The 18,669-nt window shown below is 47.8% G+C and overlaps 1 protein-coding gene across 1 annotated transcript in view; it reads left to right on the plus strand.

Annotated features, from left to right (window-relative positions):
• The window catches only part of LOC131199386 (retinal guanylyl cyclase 2-like), a 56,893-nt gene that overhangs the window by 3,077 nt on the left and 35,147 nt on the right, over nucleotides 1-18,669 (plus strand). Inside the window, exons 2-8 of the mRNA XM_058185117.1 lie at nucleotides 1,535-1,836; nucleotides 5,159-5,525; nucleotides 8,379-8,498; nucleotides 9,220-9,253; nucleotides 12,154-12,244; nucleotides 16,246-16,377; nucleotides 18,573-18,653. Coding sequence (XP_058041100.1) covers nucleotides 1,535-1,836; nucleotides 5,159-5,525; nucleotides 8,379-8,498; nucleotides 9,220-9,253; nucleotides 12,154-12,244; nucleotides 16,246-16,377; nucleotides 18,573-18,653 — 1,127 coding nt within the window. The remainder of the gene's footprint in view (nucleotides 1-1,534; nucleotides 1,837-5,158; nucleotides 5,526-8,378; nucleotides 8,499-9,219; nucleotides 9,254-12,153; nucleotides 12,245-16,245; nucleotides 16,378-18,572; nucleotides 18,654-18,669) is intronic.

Below are 18,669 nucleotides of genomic sequence, written 5' to 3' on the forward strand. Positions count from 1 at the left end.
CATCTATTCTCTGCCTCCCGAGTCCCAGCTGATCGGGAGGAAATGGAGATTTTGCAGTAACCTTCCCCTGCCACGCCCACCAAGCCACGCCCACCAAGCCACACCCACAGAACCGGTAGTAAAAAAATTTGAAACACACCACTGTTTCAGGGGAGTGCAGGAAGCCAAGTACTGGCTGTCTCACCAGTGGTGGATTTCAATTTTTTTTACTACCGGTTCTGTGAGTGTGGCTTGGTGGGCGTGGCATGGCTTGGTGGGCGTGGCATGGCTTGGTGGGCGTGGCAGGGGAAGGATACTGTAAAATCTCCATTCCCTCCCCAATCAAGGGGAAAGTTACTGCAAAATCCCTATTTCCTCCCAATCAGCTGGGACTCGGGAGGCAGAGAATAGATAGGGACGGGGCCAGTCAGAATTTTTACTACTGGTTCTGTGGGCGTGGCTTGGTGGGCGTGGCTTGGTGGGCGTGGCAGGGGAAGGATACTGTAAAATCTCCATTCCCACCCCAATCCGGGGGAAGGTTACTACAAAATCCCCATTTTCTCCCGATCAGCTGGGCCTTGAGAGGCAGAGAATAGATGGGGCGGGGCCAGTCAGAATTTTTACTACTGGTTCTGTGGGCGTGGCTTGGTGGGCGTGGCTTGGTGGGCGTGGCAGGGGAAGGATACTGTAAAATCTCCATTCCCACCCCACTCCAGGGGAAGGTTACTGCAAAATCCCCATTCCCTCCCAATCAGCTGGGACTCGGGAGGCAGAGAATAGATGGGGCGGGGCCAGTCAGAATTTTTACTACCAGTTCTATGGGTGTGGCTTGGTGGGCGTGGCTTGGTGGACGTGGCAGGGGAAGGTTACTGCAAAATCCCCATTCCCTCCCACTCAGCTGGGACTCAGGAGGCAGAGAATACATGGGGGCGGGGCCAGTTAGAATTTTTACTACCGGTTCTGTAGGTGTGGCTTGGTAGGCGTGGCTTGGTGGACGTGGCAGGGGAAGGTTACCGCAAAATCCCCATTTCCTCCCGATCAGCTGGGACTCGGGAGGCAGGGAATAGATAGGGGCGGGGCCAGTCAGAATTTTTACTACCAGTTCTGTGGGTGTGGCTTGGTGGGCATGGCTTGGTGGGCGTGGCAGGGGAAGGTTAATGCAAAATCCCCATTTCCTCCCGATCTGCTGGGACTTGGGAGGCAGAGAATGGATGGAGACGGGGCCAGTCAGAATTTTTACTACCGGTTCTCCCAACTACTCAAAATTTCCGTTACTGGTTCTCCAGAACTGGTCAGAACCTGCTGAAACCCACCTCTGTGTCTCACCCCCCTGGCTACGCCCACCATGGCCACGCCCACCCAGCCGGTCATTAGAGACCCAGTTGTTAAATTATTTGAATGCTCCCACTGGATAGAAGTTCCTCCTATTGGAGGGTGTTGGACTAAAAGACCTCCAAGGTCCCTTCCAAGTCTGTTGTTGAGTTAATTCCATTTTTCTTTCCCTTCCTCTCCTGTGTCAGCAGAAAGTTTTAACCCCTTCCTTTCCTCCTCTCAGTCCTCCTCCTCTGCATGGCGTCTGCTCTCATCGGAGGGGAAGTCCAAGCAACCTTTCTAAGCAAAGCCCAGGAACTCGGACTGGCTGACGGCCGATACGTCTTTTTGCCCTACGATACTCTCTTCTACAGCCTCCCTTACGGAAACCATTCCTATTTCCTTCTGGAAAACGCTGGAGCCTTCCGGAAGGCTTACGACGCGGTGCTGACGATCACCTTACAGTCTGGAGAATGGACTTTCTACGAAGCTTTCCATAAGGCCCAAGAAAAAGGCGAAATAAAAGCGGATTTGGAACCAGAACAGGTCAGTCTCATCTACGGGTAAGTCTTCGACTTAGGACCGCAATTGAGCCCCAAAAAGTTATGCTTGCTAAGCGAGGCCTTTGCTAAGTGAGCTCAGACCCATTTTACGACCTTTCTTGCCACGGGCACTAAGTGAATCGCTGCAGCGGTTAAGTCGGTAACACGGTTGTTAAGTGAATCTACCTGCTCCGTTGATTTTGCTCCTTAGAAGGTTGCAAAAGGAGATTGCATGACCTCGGGGACACTGCGACCGTCATAAATATGAGTCAGTTGGCAAGCATCTGGATTTTGATCATGTGACCATGGGAACGCTGCAATGGTCATAAATTCTATTCTATTCTATTCTATTCTATTCTAGTCTAGTCTAGTCTAGTCTAGTCTAGTCTAGTCTAGTCTAAAAATGTGAAAAACGGTGATAAGTCGTTTTTTTCAGTGCCGTTGTAAGTAGAAACGGTCTCTAAATGAACGGCTGTAAGTCAAGGGCTACCTGTATCTTGAAGTCCATCATTCCGTGCGCAGCCGTAATATATTCGCGAGGATACCATAGCCTTACTGAATTTTCAACCTGGCCGCCTTCGCACAATACAATTAACCTGATTATAGAAATTATACCTTTTCTGGATTCACACAGTAGCTCCAGGCGAAATCTAACCAATCTCGATGGATTGGTACCACGGTTCGAGCAATATTCCTTCATGCCCACTGAAATTAAGCAAGGGTAAAACTAATCTATGGTCTTTCAACCATTCTATTTTTCGTTATGCCGATTGATAGATATACAATTGATCTACAACCAATTTCATTGTATACGTGATGTACAATGATAATAAAGGCTATTATTATATATATCTTTATTCATTCAACATGAAACTCAGTCAACTGAACATTCAAAAAGGCATCACAAATACCATTGACTGGTGCTAATGGTTGATACGGGTTGCTGCCGGCATCCTAGGTATCAACCAAGTACCTTCTTAAGATGTACGATGTTCCGAGTAGCGCAGTTTTTTGCAGTTCTGCTGGTGTTATTGCAGGAAGCTGCAATTTGTTGATGTATCTTATAAAATTCTTGGACACGGTACCAAGTGCCCCGGTGACAATGGGTATCCCTGTTACGTGTTTCATCCATAGCCGTGTAGTTTTGATGGCCAGATCGCGATATTTCACGATTTTTTCCAGTTCTTTTTCTTCGACTCTGGCATCTCCTGGTACCGCGATGTCAATAAATTGTACGTTTCGGTTTTCCACAACTGTGATATCTGGTGTGTTGTGTTTCAAGTGACGATCTGTCTGTATTCAAAAGTCCCAGAAGATCTTCACCTTCTCATTTTCTCTAACTTTTTCCATTTTATGTTCCCATGACTTTTTGGATACAGGCAAGTCATATTTTTTACATAATGATCAAGGATTAATTTAGGAACTCGGTCGTGTCTCGCTTTGTAATCAGTTTGTGCAATTTTGCTGCATTCACATATTAAATGTGAAACGGTTTTGACTTTGTTGTTGCAAAGTTGGCGGTTTGGATTGTCGGTGGATTTTTGTATCTTTGCTTTCATGGCATTAGTTTGTAAATTATTATTATTATTATTTTATTTACACAAAATGACAGTCTATACAGCAAACGAGATAATTATGCTGGATTTCGTATCACAGATCACTAGTCAAACACTTCCCAAGTGTTTAGGACTGCGTGATGTATCGGTGGATTATGTGAGCAGATCCCAGTAAGGTGGCCTTCTGCAGCCGACCAATGGTGATCTTGTCAGCGCCAATTGCTTTGAAGTGCTTGCCTAGGTCTTTAGGCACAGCTCCCAGTGTGCCGAGTACCACTGGAACCACCTGCACTGGTTTACGCCAGAGTCTGTGCAATTATTATTATTATTACTATTACTACTACTACTACTACTACTACTACTACTACTACTACATAGTAAGTATCACTGCGGGAGCCAGTTTGGTGAAGCGGTTAAGGCTTCAGGCTAGAAAGCAGGAGGTTGTATGTTCTAGGCCTGCCTTAGGGCATGGAAACCGATTGGGTGACCTTGGGCCAATCACCAGGAGATGGTGAATTCTAGTCCTGCTTTGGCAGGAAAGCCAGCTGGGTGACTTTGGATTAATCACCAGGAGACAGTGAGTTCTAGTTCTGCTTTGGCAGGAAAGCTGGGTCGGTGAATTTGGACTAAACACCAGGAGACGGTGAGTTCTAATCTTGCTTTAGCAGGAAAGCTGGCTAGGTGACTTTGGGCCAATCACCAAGAGATGATGAGTTCTAGTCCCGCCTTTGGCAGGAAAGCCAGTTGGGTGACTTTGGGCCAATTACCAGGAGACGGTGAGTTCTAGTCCTGCTTTGGCAGGAAAGCTGGCTAGGTGACTTTGGGCCAATCACCAAGAGATGATGAGTTCTAGTCCCGCCTTTGGCAGGAAAGCCAGTTGGGTGACTTTGGGCCAATTACCAGGAGACGGTGAGTTCTAGTCCTGCTTTGGCAGGAAAGCCAGCTGGGTGACTTTGGGCCAATCACCAGGAGACGGTGAGTTCTAGTCCTGCTTTGGCAGGAAAGCCAGCTGGGTGACTTTGGGCCAATCATCAGAAGGTGGTGAGTTCTAGTCCCGCCTTTGGCAGGAAAGCCAGTTGGGTGACTTTGGGCCAATCACCAGGAGACGGTGAGTTCCAATCCTGCTTTGGCAGGAAAGCCAGCTGGGTGACTTTGGGCCAATCATCAGAAGGTGGTGAGTTCTAGTCCGTCTTTGGCAGGAAAGCCAGCTGGGTGACTTTGGGCCAATCATCAGAAGGTGGTGAGTTCTAGTCCCGCCTTTGGCAGGAAAGCCAGTTGGGTGACTTTGGGCCAATCACCAGGAGACGGTGAGTTCTAGTCCTGCTTTGGCAGGAAAGCCAGTTGGGTGACTTTGGGCCAATCACCAGGAGATGGTGAGTTCTAGTCCTGCTTTGGCAGGAAAGCCAGCTGGGAGACTTTGGGCCAATCACCAGGAGACGGTGAGTTCTAGCCCCGTCTTTGGCATGAAAGCCAGTGGGCCAATCACCAGGAGACGGTGAGTTCTAGCCCCGTCTTTGGCATGAAAGCCAGTGGGCCAATCACCAGGAGACGGTGAGTTCTAGTCCCACTTTAGCCATGGAAGCCAGCTGGGGTTCTTTAGCCAGTGTCTGTCTCTCTCTCAGCCCAACCCACCTCACAGGGTTGTTGCTGTGAGGAAAACAGGAGGAGGGGGAAGGTGGGTTGGTATTTGCCACCTTGAATCATTTTGTCCAAATAATAAAGGAGGGAATGTAGAAGAACCTGTTGTTCCAACCTTGTGTTCTTCTGCAGGTCACTCCACTTTTTGGGACAATCTACGATGCCATTTACCTGCTCACAAAAGTCCTAGCCAAAGTAGCCCGGCCTCAAACTTCCGAACCTTTGGGAGCAACTTTGAGTCATCATGTCAGAAATTTGGACTTTGCCGGCTTCAGCCACAGGATTCAAGTCGACAGCAGAGGAAGGCCGCTGGGCAGATACATGATTCTGGACACGGATGGGAAAGGAAGTCACCTGTACCCGACTTACCTGCTGGAGGCATCTTCGGGCGTGATGCAGCCCCTGGGGAGGACAATCCATTTCCCTGGGGGGAGATCGCCCCCAGTGGATTCGGCCTGCTGGTTTGAACCCCACGTCCCCTGCGAAAGAGAGGACGCCTGTTAGTATCACACCGTGGGAAGAAAAAAAAAAACCATTTGCACAATGATTACCCTGCAAAAATATTGCCAAGAGCTTTCTCTGGCTCGTTTTCCTGCCTAGGGACGACCCTTCCCGATTTCCTGGAGTTGTGGGAATTGTCACTTCCATACGATTGGATGCTCTCCTTCAATGGAACAATGGTTTATAATAGTATTGGCGTATCTTTTCGGCGCTGAGTGCCCAAACCAAAACGCATGGGCTAGTTGAACACAACTTTTTGGAAAAAACAGCTGGAAAACGGCCCGGAAAACAGCCTGTTTTTTGGGCGTTTTTCAGGCTGTTTTTAGCCTGTTTTTCCAATAATGCATGTGCATCAGAGGTGGGTTTCAGCCAGTTCTGACCAGTTCTGGAGAACCGGTAGTGGAAATTGTGAGTAGTTCGGAGAACCGGTAGTAAAAATTCTGACTGGCCCCGTCCCCATCTATTCTCTGCCTCCGAAGTCCCAGCTGATCGGGAGGGAATGGGGATTTTGCAGTAACCTTCCCCTGGATTGGGGTGGGAATGGAGATTTTACAGTATCCTTCCCCTGTCACACCCACCAAGCCACGCCCACAGAACCAGTAGTAAAAATTCTGACTGGCCCCGCCCCCATCTATTCTCTGCCTCTCGAGGCCCAGCTGATCGGGAGGAAATGGGGATTTTGCAGTAACCTTCCCCTGGATTGGGATGGGAATGGAGATTTTACAATATCCTTCCCCTGTCACGCCCACCAAGCCACGCCCACAGAACCAGTAGTAAAAATTCTGACTGGCCCCGCCCCCATCTATTCTCTGCCTCTCGAGGCCCAACTGATCGGGAGGAAATGGGGATTTTGCAGTAACCTTCCCCTGGATTGGGGTGGGAATGGGGATTTTGCAGTATCCTTCTCCTGGAGTGGGGTGGGAATGGGGATTTTGCAGTATCCTTCCCCTGGAGTGGGGTGGGAATGGAGGTTTTACAGTATCCTTCCCCTGCCACGCCCACCAAGCCACGCCCACCAAGCCACGCCCACAGAACCGGTAGCAAAAAAAATTTGAAACCCACCGTTGATGTTCATGCGCACCGGTCAGCTGGTCTTTGGGTTTCCGGCGCTCCAGCCAAAGTCCAGCTGGCCGGCACTCATGTGCATGCTGGAAACCGGAACAGTAGCTGGCGACGGTGCAGGTGCCCACAGAGGGCTCTCTGTGCTACCTCTGGCACTCATGCCATAGGTTCACCATCACAGGTTTATAGCATCTTGAAAGGGTCAAACATCAACCAACCAACTATAAATGCAATTACTTGATGGATCCTTGAGGCAGTTCTGAGCTTGGTTGTTTTCTTGCAGATGTATCATAACCCAACTAGGTGATGCCATCTGTGATAGAAAGGAGGGGGCTTGTGAGGAGGAGGAGGAGGAGGAGGAGGAGGAGGAGGAGGAGGAGGAGGAGGAGGAGGAGGAATACTAATAATGTGGGCTGCTTGGTGCTTGCTAAGCATGTTTATTTTCTTGCAGATGTTTCATGACCCAACTAGGTAACTTCATCAGTGATAGAAAGTAGGAGGGTTGTGGAGAGGAAGAGGAGGAGGACGACTGTGGGGGTCCTTGGTGCTCTCTGAGCTTGGTGGTTTTTTACCCAGATGTTTCATTACACAACTAGGTAACATCATCAGTATTAGAAGAGAGTGGAGTTTTTTGGAGAGGAAGAGTAGAAGGAGGAAGAAGAAGATTGTGGGATTTTTGGTGCTTTCTACGCTTGGTTGTTTTCTTGCAAATGTTTCATTACACAACTAGGTAACATCATCAGTATTACAAGAGAATGGAGCTTGTGGAGAGGAGGAGGAGGAGGAGGAGGAGGAGGAGGAGGAGGAATACTGTGGGACGCTTGGTGCTTGCTAAGCGTGTTTATTTTCTTGCAGATGTTTCATGACCCAACTAGGTAACATCATCAGTGGTAGAAGAGAGTGGAGTTTGTGGAGAGGAGGGGGAGGGGGAGGAGGAGGGGGAGAAGGACTATGGGGCCCTTGGTGCTGTCTGAGCTTGGTTGTTTTCTTGCAGACGTTTAATGACCCCAACTAGCTAACACCATCAGTGTTAGAAGGCATTGGGAGAATATAAAGAATAGAATAGAATAGAATAGAATTTCATTGGCCAAGTGTGATTGGACACACAAGGAATTTGTCTTGGCGCATATGCTCTCAGTGTACATAAAAGAAAAGATACGTTCGTCAAGGTACAACATTTACAACACAATTGATGGTCAATATATCAATATAAATCATAAGGATTGCCAGCAACAAGTTATAGTCATACAGTCACAAGTGGAAAGAGATGGGTGATGGGAACGATGAGAAGATTAATAGTAGTGCAGATTTAGTAAATAGTTTGACAGTGTTGATGGAATTATTTGTTTAGCAGAGTGATGGCCTTCAGGAAAAAACTGTTCTTGTGTCTAGTTGTTCTGGTGTGCAGTGCTCTATAGCGTCGTTTTGAGGGTAGGAGTTGAAACAGTTTATGTCCAGGATGTGAGGGGTCTGTAAATATTTTTACGGCCCTCTTCTTGATTCGTGCAGTATACAGGTCCTCCATGGAAGCGAGAGCAAACCCCTCTTCCTCTTCCTCATAAACCCCACGCCCTTCTAGACTGGTGATATCACCTAGTCGGGTCATGAAACGCCAGCAAGAAAACAAGCAAGTTCAGACAACACCAAGGTCCCCACATTTCAACCCCCGAGTTACAAATAGTCTCCTTTACAAATGGTTGTAAGTCGACTAATGTAAGGACTATATGTCCTCACACTCAGATTGGTCAACTCTAAACCATCGTTGTTTGATCTCTGTTTCTTTGGCCAGATCCAGGGTTGCTGATCGTGATTCTACTACTGTCACCACCCATCTTTTTGCTTCTCTTTGGCTTGTACCTGACGTACCTCATCAGGTCAGCATTTGTCAACGCCGTTGTAACTTTGAATGGTAGGAGTGATGTATGGTGGCTTAGAGGTGGAGCTCTCGCCTCACAATCAGGAGGCTGTGAGTTCGATCCTAGGTAGAGGCAGATATTTCTCTCTCTGGGCACCATGAGAATATTATCTGCTGAACAAAACTCCGCATTGGCAACACGAAAGGCATCCGGCCATTAAAAAACTCCGCTTGCTCCATTCAGTTGCCCAGACTCCACCCCGCAAGGGATTATGGGGTTGTTAAAAGATGAAGATGATTGTAACTTTGGTCGCTAAATGAATGATTGTAAGTCGAGAACTATCTGTATAGGCTAGTTATGTTTTATAATAATGCAATCAAGCAATTCAAGGCACAGTGGTGTGGTTAAAACTTCACCTGTTTGCATGGCTCCTAAAAAGCAGGCGGAGCTTCGGCCAAGTTGCTGGGGCCACCGACTCTTTTAATAATAATAATAATAATAATAATAATAATAATAATAATAATAATAATAATAATAATAATAATAATAATAATAATAATAATAATTTAATTTGTATACTGCCCTTCTCCCGAAGGACTCAGGGCGGTGAACAGGCAGATAAAATAAAAACGATACATTTCAATAAAAACAATATTTAAAAAACTTATTCCAGTAGCCTAAATTTAAAATACTATACAAAATATAAAATAAACCCCAATAAAATCCGTATTTAAAAACCCCTATTAAGCCTATTTGACCTCACCCTGCAAACAGATCCATCTTCACAATGGCACAGTCTCGACCAGAGGTGAGTTTCAGCAGGTTCTCATCAGTTCTGGAGAACCAGTAGCGGAAATTTTGAGTAGGTCGGAGAACCGGTAGTAAAAATTCTGACTGGCCCCGCCCCCATCTATTCTCTGCCTCCCAAGTCCCAGCTGATTGGGAGGAAATGGAGATTTTACAGTATCCTTCCCCTGCCACGCCCACCAAGCCATGCCACGCCCACCAAGCCACACCCACAGAACCGGTAGTAAAAAAAAAAAGAAACCCACTACTGGTCGCGACCCATCCTCAACCAGGAATCCACTCCAGATTTTGTTCACAGCCGGACCGGAGCATCCTTTATCTCTCTCAGGAGCCTTTCTGGGTGGCCCAATTAGCTAATGATCTCAGGAAATCAATTGTGCTAAGTAAAGAAATTTTAAAGGGCAATTACGGCAGGCCAGATGTTTGGATTCCTCTGACAATTCAAGGCGGGAGAGCGAATTAATCCGGCTTCCTGCTTCATCTCTGAAAATAATAATAATGCAAAATTATTAACGGAGCCAAAGAAAACCCAGTGCGGCTGGACTTTTTCTATATCTGATACGAGAGATTGTATCTCCTAGTTTTCGTTGGAATACCGCTAAGGCAGGGGTGTCAAACTGGAGCAAAATGTGCTGCGGGAGGGTTACATCACCCCCACACCGCTAGGAGGCCTCCCTGCACTTACCTGGGAGCCAAAATCGGGTGCATGGGGACTCTTGAAAGGGGCAGGGTGGGAAGGGGCGGGGCCACCAAGCAATTTAACTACCGGTTTGCCTGAACTGGCACGAACCAGCTGAATCCCACCACTGCCCATGCCTCATTTTGGCTGCCGGAGGTACTAGAGGTAGTTCCTTTGCTATTTCCAGGCCGGCCCTACGGGCCAGATTTAAACACCCCACAAGCTAGATGTGGCCCACAGGTTGGATGTGGCCCGTGAGCCTTGAGTTTGAGACCCCTGCTCTAAGGCAGGGGTCTCCAACCTTGGCCACTTTAAGACTTGTGGACTTCAACTCCCAGAGTTCTGGGACTTTACGACTTGTGGACTTCAACTCCCAGAGTTCTGGGACTTTAAGACTTGTGGACTTCAACTCCCAGAATTCTGGGACTTTAAGACTTGTGGACTTCAACTCCCAGAGTTCTGGGACTTTACGACTTGTGGACTTCAACTCCCAGAGTTCTGGGACTTTAAGACTTGTGGACTTCAACTCCCAGAGTTCTGGGACTTTAAGACTTGTGGACTTCAACTCCCAGAGTTCTGGGACTTTAAGACTTGTGGACTTCAACTCCCAGAGTTCTGGGACTTTAAGACTTGTGGACTTCAACTCCCAGAGTTCTGGGACTTTAAGACTTGTGGACTTCAACTCCCAGAATTCTGGGAGTTGAAGTCCACAAGTCTTAAAGTTGCCAAGGTTGGAGACCCCTGCTCTAAGGCATTGTGCAAACTTAGCGACTGAATCAAACATGGGTTGCAAACCTGCCTTAGAGTTAGAAGGGGTGTCAGTTGGCCAACCTACACAGCCCCTACCTTACAGAAAGTCCTCGACTTATGACTACAATTGAGTCCCCAAAATTTCAGTTTATGTTAAGTGAGACATTTATTAAGTGAATTTTGCTGCATGTTACCACCTTTCCTGCCTCGGTTGTTAAGTGACTCCCCTGCGGTTGGTAAATTCGCAACTCGGTTGTTAAGGGAATCCGGCTTCCCCATCGACGTTGCTTGTCAGAGGGTCACACAATGGGATCGCTCCACCTTGGGACACAGCAGCGGTCATAAATACGAGCCAGCTGCCATGTGTTCGGATTTTGATCACATGATCATCGGGGATGCCGCAACGGTCGTGAGTGTTGCAAAACAGTCATGAGTCGCTTTTTTCAGTGTTGTAACTTGGAACGGTCACTAAAAGAACTGTTGTAAGTTGAGGACTACCTGTAATTGTTTGCTCAAAAGAGTTTTTGGGGTTCCAGAGACCTCTTGGGAGATCTAGGCCAGGGGTCTGCAAACTTGGCTCTTTTAAGACTTGTGGACTTCAACTCTCAGCAAAGCTGACTGAGGAACTCTGTGTTGTGACTCGTCCTCCCTCCTCTCCTCAGCCGGGCCCCTCCCGTCTCCAACCAGGCCTTTTATCAGACTCCGAATCTGATAATGAAGATGAACGGCATGTCATGCCTCCAGCCCCCGGCCCTGGCCCCATGCCCGGAGAGGATTCCAGGAGTGAAAGGAGTAGCCCAAGAAACCTCACTCATACAGCGTGTGTTCCTTTGGCTCAGCCTTCAGAGCAGGAAGCCAGCCAGGTGCTGGAATCACTCGGCCCTACTCCCTCTGACCCCTCCTTTTCCCAGACGCTGACAGCAGATCCAGTTGAAGACAATTCAGGGTGGGTGGACCCTCGCTTCCGGAGATCTGAGAGGCGACGCCAGCAGAAGGAGGGGTGGGGCAGGCCTGGATAAAAGCTGAGTCATGGAGCCACACCCCACAGCCTATATAAAGGACCTGCTTTTGGCATTCCAACCTTGAGTCAAGCAAAGTCTTATCTAGTTTGCTGATATCGGACCCTATCGCTGAAGTCACAACTTGGACTCCTGCCTATCCTGATAAACCTCGAAGGAACTTGACAGGCTGCAAAGGCTTCGTTGCCGAGTTTGTTACGGACTTCCTTGACTCATTCGTCGAAGTGGGGGGTGGGACACGCCACTCTGGGAGTTGAAGTCCACAAGTCTTAAAAGAGCCACGTTTGCAGACCCCTGACCAAGGCCAATCACCAGGAGATGGATATGTGTCGTGGATATGTCCACCACCTGGAGTTATTTGTAAAAATAATAGAGGGATCCGAATAAAATGCACATTTGTATGGCCATGGATGGTGGCCAAAGACACATGCCTGTTTTTGATCTCTTTTTCAGAAACAGTCACCCCAAATTCGTGAAAGGATCGCAGAGGCTGTTTCTGACTTTAGACGATCTAACTTTCGTGAACACCAAAATCAGTAGAATGGTAAACGCCTATGGAGATTCTCCGTCATCCAAGTCGTGGTTTGTCCCAATTTTGCGTTTTTTTTTTAAAGAGGCAACTGGACTTCCTGGTTTTTCTCTGAAGACGTTTCGCTTCTCATCCGAGGAGCTTCTTCAGCTCTTCAAAGACACAGGCCACTCTTTCGAAGACAGCAAAGTCCACATCTTGGACAGAGAAGACCGCTGGTGTGAAAGAGGGGTCTAAGAGGCCATCTGTATCCACCCTCTCTCAGCAGAGGGGGAGGGATATGATATCATCTATCTCCAATCTACAGTAGTGGCCAAAATTGTGGAAACCTTTTTGGGAAAAGTGCATTTTCTAAAACTAGCTAATAACACCACTTTTTGGGGGGGAGTAGTACCATAAAGTTATATATCAGTAATGGAAAGATAATTTAATCAAGAATGCAATGCAATAACTTTTATGAAGGATTTGCTGTTAGAATAGCAGCCACAGTATAAAGAAGAAAAGTGAAACATGTAGAAAAAATGAGATCTACAAAAATGATCCCCATGTCAGTTAATTCTTAGTTGGGTAACCTTTAGCATGAATTACGGCCTTACAACGTCTTTCCATGGAGTGAACCAAGTCTTTTAGTTCTGTAGCTGTTATAATGTGAAACCAAGATTGAAGGATGGCTTCAATTAACTGGGTTTTATTGCTAGGTCGTTTCTGACTAACAAGTGTGACTAACGTCTTTTTTTTTAATAAAAAAGTTTTATTTTTACATTCATATCCAACAACTCATCCAATGTACAGTCATTTCTGCTTATTTGAAAGACTATACACAAGAAAAATATATTTTAGAATGGAAAATGTGGATTGATTGATTGATTGGCTCCAACACTGGAAATTTTTAAGAAAATGTTGGATAACCATCTGACTGAGATGGTGTAGGGTTTCCTGCCTGGGCAGGGGGTTGGACTAGAAGGCCTCCAAGGTCCCTTCCAACTCTGTTGTTATGTTATGTTATGATTATATTCAAAATAAGTATCAGATAAAAAAATATTGAATAGCATATGAGTAAATTTAGGAAATATTTTGTATTAGATATATTTTTGAAGGAGAGGGGAATTGAGAGTGTGATTATATGTGGAGTGACTAGAGATTATAATTTAAGATTTATTTTGGATTATGATTGTTAGTTTTGATACCCTGCATTTTGTTCTGGGAAGTCGGGTGTGTGTGTGGGGGGGTAAGGGGGAGGGGAACTGGGGGGTGGGTTGAGGGTAGAGGATGGAGTGATGGTTAATATACAGGGATTATTGAAAATGTATAAATATAATTAATGTAGGGTCGGGTCTGCCCAGCTACCATTTTAGAATGGTGGGGAGGGAGGAAAGAGGAGAGAGTAGGAGGTAGGAAAGAGGAGAAGAGGGGTAGAAGAGGGAGAAGAGGAAGGAAGAGGGGTAGAAGAGGGAGAAGGAAGGTATAGGGTGGAGGGAGGAGATGATGTAGATAAGAGAAGGGGAGGAAGGTCTGGAAAGTAGAAGAAGGTAGAAGAGGGAAGAGAGTTAAAAGGAGGGGGTGGTGACTGGGCAAGCCCGACTAATTGTATATGACTGTACTAACAAGTCTTTAGTCGGCTCCATAGATTTTCAATTGGGTGAAGGTCTGAGCTATTCCCAGGCCATTCCATCAGAAAAAAGTTCCAGAACAAAAAAAAGTGGTGTTATTAGCTATCAACCCTCAAAAACATACTTTTCCCAAAAGGTTTCCACAATTTTGGCCACATGGAGGTTTTGGCTAACTGGAGATTTATCAGTGTTCCTGGGGACACTGATAAATTTCCAGGTAGCCTCAACGACTCTCTAAAACACTGGTGTCAAGGCCCAGGGGCCGGATCCAGCCAATGGGGTGCTTAAATCTGGCCCGCGGGGCTGCCCTGGATGACCTCTGGCAATAAAAATGGAGGTAATGAGGGTTGCGCGTCACCCCGAGCTCCATTTTTGCTAGCAGAAGGTTGCAGGAGGCAGTCCCAGCTGAAAACGGAGCTCGGGAGCCCGTGTTCGCTGGCGGAGCATTCGGGCCCACGGTGGAATTCACATAATTTACCTACCGGTTCGCCCAGCACCGAAAATGTGAGCGTGCACATGGACACGGCCTTCCGCGCAGGTGCTTTTCTCACACACGCGGCTTGCACACATGCATGTGGCTTGAAAACGTGGATAAATGCGATAGCATAGCGCCGGGGCGAGTGGGTGGCCCACCCCACCCGCAGGTCACTACTACCGGTTTGTCGGAACTGGTCTGAACTGGCTGAATTCCACCTCTGGTTCGGGCCACCACAGGTGCCCCCAACACAGTGATGTCATGCTACCCGTACCCACCCTGGCCACGTCCACCCGAGGTCAAACACAACCCCCATGCAGCCGTCAGTGAAATTGAGTTGGAGACTCCTGCTCTAAAAGAATGCAAATGACCAGCTCTGTCTGCAAGGAACATAAATCCTTCCATTCCCCACTGTTGTGTCCATGCCCCCCCCCCTGGCCCGAGCCGGGCCTCCTGCCAGAAAGTGACTTGGAAAGTGAGGGGGAAGGGCCGACAGGATTTACTTCGGGAGCACCGGCTTCCTTGGGTCAGCTCCAGGAGCCAGAAGCAGGCCAGGTGGAGGAGATAAGCCTCCATCCCCTGACTCTTCCCCCCCCCCCCCAAGGACACACCTCCATACCCAGCTGATGGCAATCAGGCCTGGCTGGACCCTAGGTTTCGTAGGCAGGAGAGGCGGGAACAACAGAAGCAGGGGTGGGGCAGGCCTAGGAAGTGCTGAGTCATGGAGCCACACCCCACAAGATATAAAGGCAGCAAGAGCTGCTGTGCCTCTTTGTAGCAGGCAAATTAACTGCTTAACTAAGAGCAGAAGTACTGTTTGACACATCAGCGTTGAGGGAGATTACAGAGAGACTTGGCAGACGCTCGCTGTTTTGCTGCCAGAGCTGATAGTGCCGGCTAATTAAGCCATCGCTCGGATGGAGGCAAAGGGGGAGAGAACACCCACCATCCAGTCAGAGTCGAAGAAGCCTCTCGGATGAGAAGCGAAACGTCTTCAAAGAAAAACCAGAAAGTCCAGGTGCCTCCAGAAAAAGCACCTTTGGGACACTAGAGTGGTAAGTCATATGGGACTGTCGCTTGCTGACACCTTAAAGGGGTGTGTGGCCAGGTATCCAAAAAGTCACGATTCTGGTCGGTTGCATCAGACATAAGTCCCTTTTTTTTCAGTCCTGTTGTAACTTCGAACATAAATGAATGGTTGTGTGATGACCCAGGGCGCGACACAAAGGCAACACAGCCAGAGAACCGATGTGAGTCCCTTTATTATCGCCAACTGTGCCCCCCAATGTCCCTTTCAATTCTCCAGCCTGGAGAGAGAGCTCTTCCACCCACCTGTAACAGTCCTTGGCTGACAATATTTCAGCCCCAAATGTTGTAAGTTGCAGAAAACTTCCAACTAAAAATCCAGCAAGGCAAGACCAGGGAATTATATTTTGCAGGGCAGTAAATCAAACTTGTTGGGAGGATGCCAGGATTCAAAGAAACACCAGATAAACTCAGCGTTTGTTCCCGACAACCGCTCCTCCCATTTGCCTCTCCTTTTAAACTCCATCAGCAGCTGTGCCTTGTAAAGAGGATCCGGTCCCTTTCTTCCCTCGTAAGCCACGCAACCCACTCATGTTGCTCTCTTCTCCATTCCTCCCTGCGCTGCCTGGGATGAGGAGGGGCTGGGCCTTGGTCTTCGTCTGAACTCCCTCTCCCTTGTTCTTCCTCTCCCCTGCTCTGCCCAGCCTGACTTTGCCCTTCCCCAGTTTCTTCCACAGCCAATAGATCCCCTCTCTCACTCTCTGTCAGCTGTTCCTCTTCCTCTTCCTCTTCAGATTCCCACAGGGGCCAGACAGGTTGCAAGTTGAGGACTGCCTCTATATGTTCTTTGCCCCATTGGTTTCCATCTTTGCTTAATCTCTTGCTGTGATTGTTTGCCTTCACAGTGGTTAACTCTGGACAATCTCAGTGAATCGAGAAGCTGCTCCGAAGTGCACAGCTTGAGATCCGTGACTCACTCGTTGTCGGTGAAAAGCACAACTCTAACCTACGAAACCTCGAATGTGGCTGTGTATGAGGTAACGTATAATGTGTATAAGGAACGTGGTGGCTCAGTGGCTCAGACGCTGAGCTTGTCGATCGAAAGGTCGGCAGTTCAGCGGTTCGAATCCCAAGTGCCACGTAACGGGGTGAGCTCCTGTGACTTGTCCCAGCTTCTGCCAACCTAGCAGTTCGAAAGCAGGTAAAAAATCCAAGTAGAAAAATAGGGACCACCTTTGGTGGGAAGGGAATAGCATTCCATGCACCTTTGGCATTGAGTCACGCCGGCCACATGACCACAGAGACGTCTTCGGACAGCGCTGGCTCTTCGGCTTTGAAATGGAGATGAGCACCGCCCCCTAGAGTCAGGAACGACTAGCATATATGTGTGAGGGGAACCTTTACCTTTATGAGGTAACAGGGACCTTGATGAAAAATGAGCAATGAGCATTTTTCAAGATGCCTTCTCGATCAATATCGATAAAGGCCAAATTAGGGCTATAGACAACAGATAATATTAGCTCTGTAAGGAAGACCAAGAAAGCATGTACATCATTGTATTTATTTATTTTATTTTTTTAAAATTTATTTTCCACATTCATTATTTTCATAAATAACTCAGGGCATCGAACACGCCTAATACCCTTCCTATTCTGGCCACATAAATGTGTATTTTTATTTGATTTATTTATTTGGATCCCTCCTTTATTATTTTTACAAATAACTCGGGGCGGTGAAAATGTCCGACAGACCTTCCTCCTCCTTTTTTTCCTCACAACAACAACCCTGTGAGGTGGGTTGGGCTGAGAGAACGGGATTTGCCCTAAGCTACCCAGTTGGCTTTCATGGCTAAGGTGGAACTAGAACTCACCGTCTCCTGGTGTTTTTGGCCCAAAGTCACCCAGCTGATTTTCATCTCTAAGGTGGAACTAGAACTCACTGTCACCTGGTGATTGGCCAAAAGTCACTCAACTGGCTTTTGTGGTGGAAATAGACTCACCATTTCCAGGTGATTGGCCAAAGTCACCCAACTGGTTTTCTGTGTTTAAGGTGGGACTAGAACTCACCATTCCTGATAATTGGCCTAAAGCCACCCAGCTGGCTTTCATCTGTAAAGTGAAACTAGAACTCACCATCTCCTGGTGATTGGCCAAAGTCTCCCAACTGGTTTTCATGCTTAAGGTGAGACTAGAGCTCACTGTGTCCCAGTGATTGGCTCAAAGTCATCCAGCTGACTTTCATGCCTAAGGAGAAACTAGAACTCACGGTCTCCTGGCATCTAGCCTGGTGCCTTAACCACTAGATCTTTTATTGTAAAGCTATAGTAACAAAACCTTGCAAGTCTGAATGTACTCCCCCCCCCATTTTTATTTTCATGAGAGTGGGGCCAGTCTGAGGTGTTTTCTCAAGTTATTTTCTTTGTCTGGGCTCAATCCCCGTTTATCTTGGTAAGATCCAAGCGACTGATGTTATGAATGGGCCTTACAACTGGTGGTTGCGCTTACAACTGTCATAGTCTGCCCACCATCCACAGATCACAATTCAAGTGATTCGCAACCGCATGTATTTACAACGGGTTGCGATGTCCCACGATCATGTGATCACCATTGGTGACTTCCGATGAGCAAAAAATCGATTGGCAGGAGCAGATTTGTTTTAACAAGCGCACGACTCACGTCATGGACGCAGTGAAAACAGTGGTAAAATCAGGCCCAACTCCCTTAGCGATTTAACAATGAAGGATTGCTTAGTGAAGGATGTTCCTGGTCCCATTTGTGGTTGTAAGTCGCGGACTACCCATAGTTAGTCTCTGTCTTCTTTAAACTTTGGTTTAAAAACTGGGGAGGGATTAAGACATTTTAGCAACGGGTTCTCTGCCCAGTTGCTGGGTGGATGTGGCCAGGGTAGGCGTGGCATTTTCAGCCTCCCCAAGCTCCAGAGGAGCCTCCCCCAGGCTCTGGAGGCCCTCCGGAGGGTAGAAACGGGCCCGTTTCTGGACTTCTGGAACTTTCGGGAGGCCCAGAACCTTGGCGCGGGCGCTGAACTTACCTGGCATCCAAAACGGGCCATGTGGAGACTCCTGGGAGGGGAAGGGAGGAATGGGCGGGGCCAGCCAGTCCTTGCAACGACTGGTTCGGCAAACCAGGTGTAAAATTAGCATCCGGTTCGCCCGTATTGGTCCGAACCGGCTGAATCCCACCCCTGTTTAAAACCTCTTGCTCTGCTTCAACAGGGTGACTGGGTATGGCTGAAAAAACTCGAGACCGCAGTGACCGCTGATTGGAAACAACGTGCAACCCCTGTGCTTACTAAGGTACGTAGCTCGGGAG

This window comes from Ahaetulla prasina, chromosome 5 (genome assembly GCF_028640845.1).
Source record: "Ahaetulla prasina isolate Xishuangbanna chromosome 5, ASM2864084v1, whole genome shotgun sequence".
Lineage (NCBI taxonomy): Eukaryota > Metazoa > Chordata > Lepidosauria > Squamata > Colubridae > Ahaetulla > Ahaetulla prasina.